This window comes from Sciurus vulgaris (assembly GCF_902686455.1).
Source record: "Sciurus vulgaris genome assembly, chromosome: 2".
NCBI lineage: Eukaryota > Metazoa > Chordata > Mammalia > Rodentia > Sciuridae > Sciurus > Sciurus vulgaris.
This window is the reverse complement of record NC_136462.1, coordinates 147,390,350-147,405,028: the sequence shown is the minus strand read 5'-3', so window position 1 is coordinate 147,405,028 and position 14,679 is coordinate 147,390,350. Positions and strand designations below refer to the sequence as shown.

The 14,679-nt window shown below is 48.8% G+C and overlaps 1 protein-coding gene across 1 annotated transcript in view; it reads right to left on the bottom strand.

Annotated features, from left to right (window-relative positions):
* The window catches only part of ACAN (aggrecan), a 67,133-nt gene that overhangs the window by 20,555 nt on the left and 31,899 nt on the right, over positions 1 to 14,679 (bottom strand). Inside the window, exons 3-11 of the mRNA XM_079127529.1 lie at positions 13,503 to 13,886; positions 12,274 to 12,448; positions 10,935 to 11,062; positions 8,957 to 9,250; positions 7,050 to 7,454; positions 5,893 to 6,067; positions 5,105 to 5,232; positions 3,531 to 3,824; positions 1,015 to 1,230 (exon numbers count right to left, since the gene is read on the bottom strand). Of these exons, the coding sequence (XP_078983655.1) occupies positions 1,015 to 1,230; positions 3,531 to 3,824; positions 5,105 to 5,232; positions 5,893 to 6,067; positions 7,050 to 7,454; positions 8,957 to 9,250; positions 10,935 to 11,062; positions 12,274 to 12,448; positions 13,503 to 13,886 (2,199 nt within the window). The remainder of the gene's footprint in view (positions 1 to 1,014; positions 1,231 to 3,530; positions 3,825 to 5,104; positions 5,233 to 5,892; positions 6,068 to 7,049; positions 7,455 to 8,956; positions 9,251 to 10,934; positions 11,063 to 12,273; positions 12,449 to 13,502; positions 13,887 to 14,679) is intronic.

Genomic DNA, 14,679 nt, shown 5'->3' with positions numbered 1-14,679 from the left:
CTCAGGGCCAGAATCCCACATACTCTACAGTTGCATTCTATCTTTTGGCATGGAGGGAAGGGACTTCGCATTTGTGGCCTCCAGAGGAGCACCTGGCACTGCCAAGTTGCTGTGAAGTCATGAGGAGAATGAGTGGCTGGATGAACTATGGGGAAGCTCTGATTGTCTTTTCTTCAGATGCACTTGCCCCTGTGGAGCTGACTGCACTAGGCACACATGGCTGTGTACAACTTTAATCCTGTTTTCCTATGCTGTGAACTACTAGAGGCTAACAATGTTCCATGAAAATAAAGTAATAAAGTCTCCGTGATGAGGTTCATTTGGGACACCCCGCATACAACCACTTCTTCTCTGAGAATGACAGTGCATGTTAGCTTATCAAAGGCTCTGAGAAGGTCGGCAGTGAGGAAAGTTAGTCTTTCTGTAAGCCAGGATTTCTCAAACCTTGGTGAACACAAAAACACTCTGACAAGGTTTTGGGACTGTTACTTTCATCCCATTAAGTTCATCTGATTTTGGAGTTTAGGAAGTCTTGGCTGGGGAGGCCTGATCCAGAGGAGTGACATGGAAGGAGGAGAAAGGTGAGGAGAGAGGTCACAATCAGACCCACGGTAATTACCCTTTTTCCTTATTTTGAATCCTCTATTGGAAATCCTTCTAAAGGATCTAAAGATGGAAAAGGTTAGGGTAGGAGTGTTCATGTAGGAGGATAGAGTGACTGAGGGTCTTCTGATGGGCCCAGTGCTGGGCATTGGGGATGTGTGCAGGAGAAATAAAGGTAAGAGAACAGTGAACGTGTGGGGGGTGTTTCATGCACAAGGCTCTGTTGTTACTCTGGGGCAGGTCCTAGAGGCGAGCTGAGGTGACCAAAGTTGCTCCAGCAGTACACCCAGTCAGAGTCAGAGCTGGGGAAACAGAATCCAGGTCCCAGGGGGAAGGAACCACCCCCCCACACACAATCCAGGCAGATAGGAATGTGTGACTTCAGATGTGCCCCAAGTCCACCACACTGACCTGGCAGTGGGGATGTGCCCACTGGGGTGTAGGCTGGTTCCCATTCTGTCTGATTTTCTGGCTCAGTGGTAAAGTCTGGGACTGCAGTTGTCTCTTCCCCCTCAGGTACAGCAGCCACACCAGGTCCCACTTGGGTAGCGATCCATTCTTCCACATCAATGGGTGCTGTGGGGGTGCCAACTTCCTCTTCTCCTGGAGAGGTTGCCACTGATGCACCTGAAGGGAATGTGGTGGTGAGGGTCCCCTGCTTGCCAATGAACCCATCCTAAGCCCCTGAGAGGATTTAGGGGACCCTGAGGTGGATTAGGCTGGTGTGAGAGCCTTACTGACCTCCCCGCCTGTGGTTCTGCAAGCTGGCTCCTGCCTTCTCAGCTAATAAGAGCCAGGTGCATCGCCGTCAGTGGTTCAGGGCAGAGTGGAATAGATTTGACTCCATTTTTACAAATGAGGCTCAGAGTTATATTTCTTGCCCAGGATCAGGACTTAGAAGTGGCAGATAGAATCCTTGAATTCAAACATCTGATGCCAGACTCCACTGCCAATCTTGGGGAGACAGATTATGTCCCAAGTGTGTCAGGACCAAGAATAGGAAGCAGACACTGAAATTTCATGCAGCCATCCTGGCATTTGGAGGGACGAAGGAAAGATTCATCAACTGCAACTCTTATGGTTTGGGGGAAACCAGCAGATTGCAGAGGTTCGGGAAGGAAAATGAACTCCTGTGCCGGAGAATATAAAAGGCCAAGTCCACTGAGGGTCAGGGGTGGGTGGGAGGTGGGTTTATGCCTGGGAATACTGGAAAACGAACTGGCTTGGCTTCAGTTACCCACAGTAAAGACAGGTCCTGGAGCAAGAGTCTCATCAGTTCCTCTGGGAGGGGACTGGTGTTCTCGAAGCTGACTCCGTGGGGCTGTTATCATTTGGGTATAGAATGTCACCCTCAGGCTCATCTGTTGAAGACTTGGTCCCCATTACAACAACATTCAGAGCTGAGGCTTTTGGAAGTGATTGGACTGTGAGGACTCTGACTTCATCAGTGGATCAACCCACTGATAAGTTCAAAATTGGACTATTGGGAGGTGGCACCTAGCTGGAGGCCAGAGGACACTGGGAGTATGCCCTGGAAAGGCATATGTTGCCCCTGGCCCCTTCCCTGCTTTCTGTTTCCCAGTGGCCATGAGGTGAGCAGGTTCGCTCCACCGCGCCCTTCTGTCATGATGTTCTTTCTGCTTCACCACGGGCCCAGAACAATGGAGCCAGCTGATCATGGTCTGAAACTGTGAGCCAAAATAAATCTTCCCTCCTTCAAGTTGGTTTTCTCAGATACTTTGTCACAGCAAAGGAAAGCTGACTAACACAGAAAATTTCAGTGGGTTTAGGCCTTAGTTGCTTGGCCCCACTTCTGCGGCTTGTGGTGAGGTGGAAACAACTAGGCAAAGAGGGTGTGGTGGAGCAAAGCTGCTTCCCTCATGATAGCCGGGAAGGGTCTGGGTTCCCAAGATACCCTTCAAAGTCACATCTCCAGTGGCCTACTTCCTCCAACGAAGCCCCACTTTCTAATATTTCCACTACCTCTCAATAGTGCCATCACCTGGAGACTAAGCCTTTAACACAGAGTTCTTTGGGAGACATCCAAACTATGAAAGATGCTGAAATTTGAATAGGATTTTAAAAGGTGACCCTGGAAGTGTGTGGAACTTGGGGCCTTTGTTTTTTTTTCCCCTTAATTTTATTTGGAAATTATTATAGATCCACAGGAAGTTGCAAAGACACTCAACTTGCATAATACGGAAAATATGACCCAAGGTCTTCAATAATCTACATCTGGTCAGTGCACCCAGACCCTACCTTAATGCTATGAGAAGTCATCCAATTAGAGCCCAGCAATGCCTTGGCCACACCCTAGCCATGTCCACTGTTCCTCCATGATATAATTTTATGGAAATCTAATTGTTGATGATGGATATAGCATGAATTAATTAGAAATGTGAATTACTGGTGCTTAATAAAGAATACTAGAATTATTTGATTAAACTCATCACAAAAATATTTACGAGGAGAGAATTTGACAAGGGTGTACAAATTAAAAAATATATATATATGTATATTTGTAGGTGCATTACATGCACTAGCCCAGTTCATATGTAACTCTCTTTGAAGTGGAAACTGTTTTTATCACCATTTATAGATGAAGCAGAGGAAAAGAGAGATTAAGTTATTTGTCCAGGGTCACATAGCTATTAAGTAGCAGAACCATAATTGAAATTCAGGTCTGTCTTACTTTAGAGTCAAAAGTTCTTTATCCACTTCTCTCTGCCTCTGGGGAAATTTAGAAGAATGACCTTGCCTTGGGGTCAAAGCCTAAAGTCACGCTAACTTCAGAGTTGTTCCTACCCCAACAGGATATTTCCCTCCTTGCTCTGATGATGGGTGGCTTTGATGGAGAGGGGTCAGGAGGACCAGCCTAGTCACCCGGAGGCAGAATGGGACGCTGGAGAAGAGGTAAGGGCTCATACCTTGGAAGCAGAAAGCGTGGTGCCGGGACAGCGGATCTGGGAGGCCGGTCTGGTTGGGATAGAGGTAGACGGTTCTTACACCTGGCTTGTCCCCGCCGCAGGCGGGCCGAGGGGTGACGATGGGGTAGCGGAGGCTGCCGTCTGCCAGCCAGCCGGCGTAGCACTTGTCCAGTCCTCGGCTCCAGGCAGCGTAGAGCTGGCCGGTGGAGGCGAGTGTGGCGTTGCGCGACTCGCAGTACTCCAGGGCCTCCTGGAAGGTGAACTGCTCCAGGCGCGTCGCGAAGAATACCTCCCCTGGGGGCGAAGCAGGCGGCGTGTGACCCTCCAGGCCCACCGCCAGCTCCCCATTACCCTGATCCTGCTTGGAGGATCAACACCCGCCACAGATCACACCCCTTAGATCTCGTGGGACACCAAGAAATAGGGTGACCAGCTGCTCTGGTTTGAGACCGACAGGACTGGGGTTTCCTGGGACTCCATGAGATTTCCATGGGAAGATAGAGCTGGGTGGAGTAGGTCACTCCACCGGGAAGTGGCTTCCATTCCTTACCTCCTTTCTGGAATCTCCAGTCACATCAGGCACCCTCTCCCCCAGCTAAGGGAAGCTGCTTGCTAGGTACTGAGCAATGGGATTCCTGTGAACCGGCCCATAGCTTTTTCAGGCAGGGTTGGGTCCCAGCATCCAGTAGGGCACCTAGGCACCTAATCTAGTTTAGGAGGATCTACTCAGCCCCTACCTGTGCCATGTGCTTTTCATACACGTTTTATTTAATACTCAAAAAAGCCTCTTGTGTGGGTAAAAACCAGCCCCATTTTATAGACAAGAAAACTAAGACCTAGGGAGATTAAGTGATTTTCCCAGGGTCCTGGATCAAGTGAGTGGTAATGCTGAAAATTTTCCGGAACATCAACATTTCTACAATTGGAACCAGTGGACTAGTACTCTGGTGATGTTCATTGAGATTAAATATAAAAAAAATAAAGCAAAATAAAGGTCTGTGGTTGAATAAGCTTGGCAATGCTGGGTTAGACAGGGTTAAAGAGGTTTTCCACTGCAAGACTTCTCCGAGCCTTTGTTTTGTTCATGGGCATTGAGACTCTCTAAGAGGCCAAAGGGATATATAACATTTATTTATCTCATATTATTATTTGTGAGCACCCAGGGGTGTTCTGCTTCTGAGCTACATCCCCAACCGTTTTTGTTTTATCTTGAGACAGGGTCTGGCTAAGTTCCCCCACGCTGGCCTCAAACTTGCCAGCCTTCTTCTTCAGCCTCCCAAGTAGTAAGGATCATAGGTAGGGGGTACTATAGCCTGCATGACATTTATTTATAATAAATTGATTTATTTATTCATATAAATCATTGTTTTTTAAAGGAATGAGTGCTCCTCTGCAGTGCTGGGGGAACCACATGAACCATGGAGGAGGGAAAGAGGGACTTGCATTGAGAGGGGCTGGGTGCGCCATCTTGAACAGGATCCTTTCTATCTGGAAGCCTGAAAGGGCCTCCTCTTTGTGCCTCTCCCTGAGTCCCTGCCCATCTAGGGCCCAGAATGTGAGAATATAGCCTGTACCCTCGAGCTTGTCCACGTAGCAGTAAACATCATAGGTTTCTGATGAAGGGCGCACACCGTAGCTCCTGACCCCAGGGCTGCTGTCCTTGTCGCCCACACACGGAGTCCGTGGGCTCACAATGGGGTATCTGCAAAGGATGGTGGGAGAGGAGGATGAGAGCCTGTTCTAGGGGTTGGGGTTCAGGACCCACTCTGATGTAGGCAGGGCATATCTTGGGGTGTCTCATGGGTTGAAACCAGGAGCCACCTCTCATGTAGCAAGTTTGCTGAGCAGCTGGGAGAAGGGTATGGGAGTCCCTGGAAGATCTCTGGTTTTAGAAGAGAAGCTGCTACACTGAGGGCACTGAGTCAAGCTGGAGGGGACTGGGTCAGGGGCTTGAGGAGGGAGGCCTCTAGAACAGGGTGTGTCTGTGTCTCTTGACACAGGTGGATGTCCCCTGCCTGGCAATTCAGGCCGAAATCCCACTTGGTGAGATTGTGGATGTGATGGTGGCTGCAGTGTCTCTCTGCCTCTCCCATGGGTGTGGACACCAGTAGAATGTCCTTTCTGTTCATGGACCTGATTCCATGAACAGGAACTTACCATCACCTACTGTCTTTGTTTATCCTTCCAGAATATGCCTAGGGAGTAGCTATGGAGTCACTAAGTAATTAGTCCTGAAGGTGCGGAGGGTGCCCACTGGGCGGGGTGTCCTGCAGGCTGTGACTCCTCAGGCTAGACCTCTAGGCTGCTAGCCCGGGAGAGGGGTGTGTCCGTACGGGGGGCTCCGCCCCCTCCCGCCCTTCACCTGACGGTCTGGTCCTGCAGCCAGCCGGCGTCACATTGTTCGTAGCCCGCCTCATAGGCGGCCTGGAGCTGCTCAGGGGAGGCCATGACGGCCCCAGTGCGCAGGCAAGCCTGCTGCGCCTCCTCAAAGGTCAGTGAGTATCGGGTAGATCCGGGGCGGTAGTGGAACACGACCCCTGGGTGGTGAAGGAGAGGAGAGAAGAGAGTAGTCAGGCTCAGCTGCTCGGACCCAGTTCCTCCATTCTGATGTGTTGGATTGATCTGGCAATTCCTGCTGAAATCCCATTGGAATCCCATTGATGGTGGATGGCAGAGTCCACCTGCTGTCCCCTGGGTAGAGACACCACCAGAAGGGCCTTCCTTTATGGACTTGAGTTTGGGGAATAGCTGGGCTCTGCTATGTGACATCCCAATTCTTCAAACATTTAGTAAGTGCATCGAGGACCATCAGCCTGGCACAGGACTGAAAGCATTTTCTGGAATGGGCTAGGTAGTAACTATTTCAGGCATCGTGGGCCATATGGTTTCTGTTACTCAATTAAGCTATAATTGGCCTAGTTAGCCATCAACAGCCTGTTGACAAATGGCTATGGCTTTGTTCCAATCATACTTTACTTGTGAATGTTGAAATTTGAGTTTTATATAATTTCCAATCATCACAAAATACTCTTATTCTTTTGACTCCCACCACCTCAACTATTTAGGGAGTAAAAGCTATTCTTCGTTCATGGGGCTTATAAGAGCAGCAGGATTTGGTTTGCTGACCAGTTTGTGGATCCTTGTCATGGAAGGGAGGACAAGGCCAGAAGGGGCCTCAGGGTCACCCAGCACAGGGTTTTCAAGTGGGCCTCTTCTGTAAAGGTGCCTGATGGGCAGGGAGGAGCCCTAGTGCTCCCCTCTACTTTCCTTAGAGCCACGAGGCACTTTTGTCTGTTTTACATATAACCCTGGTTTACACATATGACTTCATTTGAAGTAAATGATTCGTGGCAAAGAGTGGACATGACTGGGCTGCTCTAGCCTCTTTGTTTAAGAGGTCAGGAGAGAAGAGCCTGAGAAGAGAGGCTGTCCCAGTTCCCAGGTTAAGTTGGGGTGGATCCCCAGGCCATGTTCCCTCTCTTTGCCCTTAAGCCTCCCCCAGGACAGGTGGGTACTCACCCCCTGGCAAACGGGGCTGCCCAGGGACCGCGGCTTCACCAGGAGCAACAGTCACCTGCACCACCAAATCCTCGCTGGTGAAGGCTGTGACAGAGCCCAGCCCAGGTGTGGACTCCTCAGGAAAGCCCCAGGGCCTGGTGGCCTCTCCAGTCCTGTTCTCAGCCTCGGGGAAGGCAGTGGCTCCCACATCAGGGGCAAATGTGAAAGGTTCCTCGGGCTCCAGGACAGTGGGGGAGATGTCCAGGATGGGCTTTACAGTGAGGATCACGTTGCCTCGGGCTTCTCCCTCCGTGATGTTTTGGGGCAGGGGCAGTTCCACTTCAGGCCAGGTCACTGTCCGGACAGTGATGTCTTCCTCACCACCCACTCCGAAGAAATTTTCTGGGATGTCCACAAAGTCTTCACCTGGGGCAGGGGGTAAAGATGAGCTTTAACCGCTCAGCCTGGCTTGAGGGGATGAGAGAAGAGCTTTGCTCCAACTCCTTCCCTCCTGGGAAGGAGAGTACCTGCAGGGTGCCAGGCATCTTGTACAGCCCATGGCAGGTCCTCAGCTCTCTGACTACAGTCATCCCTTGGTATCCATGGGAATTACTTCCAGAGCCTCCCACATGTACCCAAACCTGCAGATGCTCAAGTCCTTTATATAAAATGCATACTGTTTGTATACATCCTCTGCACATCCTCCGTACACTTCAAATCTAGATTATTTATAATCCCTAATACAAAGTAAATGCTATGTAAGTAATTGTTATACTGTATTATTTAGGGAATAATGACAAGAAAAATATCTGTACATGTTCAGGATGCAATTTTCCCAGGGTTTTTCAGTGCGAGGTTGGATACCCAGGGATACTTGAAAGGTATTGAGCTGCCAGCTTACTTTTCATAAAACCAGTTCCCACCAGGACATCCCTGCGGTTCATCTGCAGTTGCCATTTTTCCCATCTGTGAGCACCCCCTGAGTGTCCACTGGGACACTGTAAGTCAGTTGTGATTTGAAAATATAAAAATCTTGCAGAAGGCATAGTTCAGGAAATTGATGAGGGTGGTGCTGGAGAACTGCCTGACTTGGCGCGGACAAATAAGGGGTTTTCAGAAAGAAGCCAGCTGGTTAATACAGAGAAAATTCACAGTACTTCCAACGAGTGGATGGACTGTCATAAAGATAAAAAAGGCTTCTGGGGGAAATATGAATTATTTTTGCAAAACTAACCCTCTTTCTGTAAGATCAGGCTATGGAAGTGAAATATGAACTGAGTTGTCACAATTCTGTTGTAAAATCGATGCAATTCCTCATCCATATTATTCATTTCTTTTCTCCAAGAATTAGCAATTGATTATAATTACAACCTAAAGTGTGCTTGATGTAAAACAAAAACTTATTTAAAAATTTAATTGATTTTTCAAAATGATGTCCCCTTGTCCAATGTTTCCCTACTCTTTTAGTAACACCTTGGCCCTCCTTTTAAGGGCAGATAAAAGCACTCTCCTTGTGGGATTATGGCCCCATTACAGGCCCCCATCATCTTTCATGCTTTACCACCATCTCCCCATTAAACAGATGAGGCAACTGAGGCTCAGAGAGAGGCTCAGGGCCTTTCCCAGGGTTGCACAGTAGTAGTTGGTAGAGCTGTGATTCAAACCTAAAAAAGCTTAGACTCTAATGCACATATTACCCCTGTTCTGTGCAGATCTGATGAGACGGGACTGGAGACACTGCAGCCTCTAGCGTCTCCACATTCAGAACCAGTGAAAAAAGGGATAAAGGTGGTAAAAGCTTGGGGTTCAAGTACCCAGGGGTGTTTTTAAGCGGGAAAACCCAACCCTTACTCTCCAAGATCTTCTCTTCCTCTGGAACCCATTTTCGGTGGTGCAAGTTCCCTTCCCACCCCTAGTCCCAACCCCACCTGTGTAGCAGATGGCGTCGTATCGGGATGAGGGGTCGGGGTAGCCGGTCTGATTGGCGTGTAGGTAGACGGTCCTCACGCCCAGGAGATTGCCACCGCAGTTGGGTCGGGCCTTGGAGATAGGGTAGCGCACGCTGCGGTCGGCCAACCAGCCGGCGCTGCACATGTCCATGCCACCCTGCCAGGCCAGGTAGAGCTGGCCGGTGGTGGCTAGCCGGGCGCCCAGCCGCTTGCACTCGTTGGCTGCCTCCTGGAAGGTGAACTTCTCTGGAGACGTTGCATAAAAGACCTCACCTGTGAAGGACACAGCAAGCTGAGTAGGGGTCTTCCTCCCACCTCCCCTGACGCGTGTCCTCTGAGAGATTTGGGTCTTTCCTGGAGGTTAGTACTCTGAATCAATTTGGTCTCTAACTTCCCCAAACCCTGGACCCACACGTCCATATCTCAGATCTTGCCCTTCATTTCCCATCTTTTTCTGGGATTTTGGGCAGGATGATGTCAATTTCCTAAAACAAGATGTAGAAAGAAGGAGTCAAAAACACAAGGGGGTGGAGCAAAGGGTGGGATAACCGGGAAATCCAGGAGGAAAATCTTTCATCTTTGCCCCACCATTTGCTATACAACTTTTCACCACTAGGGGAGCTGTCCTACGAGCTCAGGTACTGCCCACTCAGCTAATCCTCCAAAGTGTCTTTTTTTTTTTTTTTTTCTTTCTCCCCTATGCGGGACAATGGGGATTTGAACTCCGACCCTTGCGCATGCTAGGCAAGCACCCAACGAGATGAGCTAAATCGTCAGCACTCAGCTAATCCTTAAAAAATAAAAAATTCAAATTCTTTGGGAGAAAAAGTCATTAGACTTTGACTTCTTAGAATAATGCTTTCCCACTTGGGGTCTCTAGGTTGTGAAGAGGCCATCATGGCACAAATTGGGGACTGCAAACTTAAAGATATTTCCCCAAACTTAACAAGGTTGTACTGGAGATCTGGGGCAGGGCTGTGGACACCCACTCACCAGGACCATTCTGGTTGCTTTTCCACAGTGACAGTTCTGATTGGCAGTTCTCTTTGTCTTTGGTTAGACAAACATGGGAGCACAAATACTCATTACCTAATAGATTGATTTGCCTATTGGGGTGAGATTGAGGAATAGGGGCCATGGTCTGTTGTCAGCTTTTCTCTACAGCTTGAAGGAACAGTGAGCTTGGGGGCTGTGGTATTTGTGTGTATGTATCTGTGCAGAGGTGGCAGAGTCTGGAATGTCCAAAGGGGTAAATAGGTACAGATGGGAGAAGGGGTGTTATCTATATGTTGGTGTGACTCTTGTGACCAAAATTAATGCCCTTTACAAAACAAAGAATCCAGGTTCCTCCCCACAATTAACCCACTATGAAAGCTTGGAATAGGGCCAGTGACTGGCAATAGGGAAGTGGAGAGAAGGCAGCCATGGGGTCAGATCTCTTGGAAACTAGGTGTCTGCTGGGCTTACCCTTGGGGGCTCCCTTATGAGGGTGATAAGGTTGAGCTATCTTTTTTTTTTTTTTTTTTTTTTTTTAAAGTGTGCTGGTTATGGAATCAGGGCCACATGCTAAGTAGGCAATCTACTACTGAGCTACATCCCAGCCCTGGGTTGGGTTTTGAAGATACAGCAGTCCTTAGGATGGGGATGGGCTGACCAGAGCAACTGGGTAGGAGGGGCAGCGCCAGATGAGCCTTCTTGTAGCAAGGGTTTTGGTGCCCACCGGTGACTCTGGACAGTTTATAGACATTTAGGGCCACTGAGATCTTCTCTAAAGTGAACATGGAGTGATCCAGATCAGTAGGTCCCTCCTATTCTCTCTTCAGGGCAGAGAAAGATTGGATCAGGCCCTGAGCTAGTACCAGGCCCATAGCAGGTCTGTGTGGCCCTGGGGGGAGGGTGTCAGTCAGTGGGGTGACAGGGCTGGGTAGCTTCCTCCTGGTGGGTGAGATAGACTCACCCTCCATCTCCTCGGCGAAGCAGTACACATCGTAGGTCTCATTGGTGTCTCGGATGCCATAGGTTCTCACACCTGGAAACTCATCCTTGTCTCCATAGCAGCCTTCCCGGGGGGTGTGAATGGGGTACCTGCCAGGAACCCAAAGTGAGGAGTGTCACTTGAGACAGTGGGCAGTCCAAGGCCTGGACTCTTGTACCTCCTCCCTCATAGGACAAAACAGCAATATAATATTGCATTTGACTGTGTTTACTCTGAATATGTGTACAGTTTTATAGTAATTAAAGGAATGATTAAAGGAAGTCCCTTTTATTGAATATTTATTGGTACAAACATTCACTTTTTGGTGCCCACAAACTTTCTGTAAAAGGTCAGAGAGTAAATATCTTAGGTTTTGCAGGTCTTAGGGTCTCTGCAATGACTACTTAACTACTATAGAGCACACACAGAGGCAGACAATAAAAAACCAACTGAGCATGGCTGTGTCCCAATAAAACTTTATTTACAGAAGCAAGGGGTGAGTTGGATTTGGCCTGCGGGCCATAGTTGGCTCCTGCTCTATATCATTTGAGTCTCACATCAACCTAATGAGGCAGGTGCTATACAGACTCTTTCACACTTGAAGACACTGAGGCCCAGAGATGCTAAACAATTTGTCCAAGATCACATTGCTCTCAAGTGCCAGTCAGCAAGGTATAGCAAGGTACAGCAAGTCTAGCAAGGTATAGGCTCTTACGCTATGCTAGACTGTAATCTCAGTTTGTTTGTTTATTTTTGTTAGTGGTTTTTGTGTCCTAAGATATCTTTACCCACCCAAGATTGCAAAACTACTTCCCAAGGCTTCCTTCTTAATGCTTTGTGTTTCTGACTTTTAGAATTGAAGCTATCATCCACCTGGTGTGGAATAGTCCATCCTGTCTCCACAGGCATCTCACTGCCTTGAAATCCTCTGAGGGCAGAGAGCTGTCTGCACACTCTGCCACCCAACCCCCAGGCTGCATTCAAAAGATGTACCAAGAAGCTTCATTTATGCATGTCTTGCCTTACTAAAAAACAAAAAGGATATAAGGTGGCTTATAAAAATATATAAAACCAAAGTTAATAAAAAAAAACAAACAAAAAAAAAAAAAACAATGCAGAAACCTTGGTTAAAGGAAAAACAGACCGGGAGAATGATAACACAGGGCAAGCCAAGGTGGGACTGTGGCCTCTGACATAGGCTGGATGCAGTGTCATGTGGGCATAACTCAGGTCCACCCCAGCACAAGCCCTGCTGTGTTGTGGCCTCTGACCCCTGGCCCCCGGTCCTGACGGCCCCTCGGTTGGGGAGCTTTGAGCTCACCTCACGGTCTGGTCAGCCAGCCAGCCAGCGTCACACTGGTGGAAGCCGTCCTCGTAGGCAGCCTGCAGCTGCTCAGGTGTGGCGATGATGGCACTGTTCTGCAGGCAGGCCCGCTGCGCCCTATCGAAGTCCAGGGTGTATCGTGTGGAGATGGCTCTGTAGTGGAACACGATGCCTGCCACACACGTGGTGGGAGAGCTGTCAGGAGCAGTCTCTGATCATTGAGGCCCTCCCAGAGTTATGAACACGATCAAAGGGACCGTAGGAAGGATCTGGTCCAGGTTGACTCATGGATCCCCTCTCCACATTTTTGTGTGGTTCTGATCCTGCTGGAACTCCAGCAGTAACAGGGAAATCACTGCCTCATAAGGCACCCCTCTTTTTCTTTTCTCTCTCTCTCTCTTTTTTTTTTTTGCACAGAGGATTGAAGCCAGGGGTTCTTTGCCACTGAGCTTCATCCGTAGTGCCACCCCACCTCCTTTTTAAAATTTTGAGACAGGGTCTCACTAAGTTGCTAAGGCTGGTCTTGAACTTGTGATCCTCCTGCCTCAGCCTCTGGAGTTGCTGGGATTACAGGCTTGTACCCCTGGGCCTGGCATTTCCTTTTGAATACTTATGATGATACTGATAATCAGAAAGTTCTTTGAACTAAACTAAAATCTGCCTCCTTATAATTTTTTCTTGTCACTCCAGGACCCTACATTATTTTGGGGGAAAGAGACACTTAGGGCCCCATGCGCCTTCAGCCTGGGGATATCCTAGTGGGAACTCTGTGAGAGAAAGGGGGCCAAGGAGACTCTTCAGCCCTTTCTTTGGTTTCTAGAACTGATAATAAAGGGGTGGGAGGAGAAGGGAAAAGAAACCTGGGTGAAGTGTCAGGCGACTGCTCTGATTCATTTCCAGGGTAACTTTAAACAAGTCACTTAGTCTTGGTTTGCTTATCTGCAAAATGGGCACAGTCAACAAGGCTTACAGGATCATATGATGCTGTGAAGCACAAGTGTCATTTACCTGTGACTGTGGCTAGGAAGTACTTAATCCCCACCCCTGAAGTCCCAGAATCATTAGATCCATGTTACAGAGGAAGCAACCGAGGTTTAGCAACCTGTCTGAGGCAAACAGGGGTGTGAAAGAGCTGGATTTGAAACAGCCTGCCTGAGTCCACACTGGTGAGGTCACCATTCTGGTTCTTTCTGCCTGTGAAGTGGCATCCCTGTGAGGGTCCTCACCTTTCACCACAACCTCCAGGGTGGCCTCACTGTCCTCGATGCCATGTATCACCTCACAGCGATAGATCCCGGAGTCATTGGAGCGCAGGTTCTGGATCTCCAAGGAGGCGTCGCTGGGGATGGCTGGGTAATTGGGCAGTGAGACCTTGTCTTGGTAGGCACTGTTGACCCGCACATGCCCTTCGGTGGCCACCAGCAGTACCACCTCCTTTTCCTTGGAAACACGGCTCCACTTGATTCTTGGGGCCAGGGGAGCAGTGGAGGGGGCGGTGGTCACAGGATGCATGGGGTCGATGAAATAGCAGGGGATGGTGAGGGAGGTCCCCAGGAGGACCCTCAGTGGGGACGGTTGGGGGATGCTCACACTCAGGGAGTTGTCATGCTCTGTGTGGGAGAGGCAAAGGGATAGAAGACAGACCTGTTAGTGCCTGGGGAGGACCACCCAGTCCTGGAAATACATTCTTCTGAGACCAGAATTCAGTCAGTGTGTTTGTGTCTACGATGGGATGTCCTGTCATATGGAAATTCCCAGAAAGCTTTGTGATACCCTCTCTAGAGCAGCATTTTCAAGACCCTTGGTTTTTGCACCTCAGGACAAAATCTATAGAACCAGAAAAGGGTTCCAGAGGACAGCAGGGACACGGCACAGCCAAAATAGCCTCCCTGCTTCTCAAACTGAGTTACCCCAGGGGTCACCAAACCATAGCATAAAAAAGAACCCATCTTCTTGGAGTGACTATGTGACTTGAAGATTTTGGAAAAATTTGCAAAAATTATTATGGGATGTAAAAGAATTCTACAGAGCTTTTAAAGCTCAGATGCAAAACTTCAAAGCTGTGTCCCATTTGGGGATGTCTGACTTGGGCTCTAGTTGACCTCAAAGAGGGACAAGTTACTCTCTTCTGCTCTTCAGATGTTGGGCTGGGGACTGGGTGGAGAAGCACTGGAGATCAGACATTTTAGTCTGCCCAGAGTCAGATGGAGGGTTTGGGGATGGGGTAGAACTAGACCCCATGAAATTCAGAGAGATGTTGATAGGGAAGTTACAGTGTTTACCAAATCCTGCTCGAGGGAAAAGATCTGGTTGGAATGGGAGAGAAATAGCTTTTCAAAAAATAACACCTTTCATGCTAGGTCCTAAATTTATGGAGCCCTTTCAGTAGAGCCTACAGGTTGA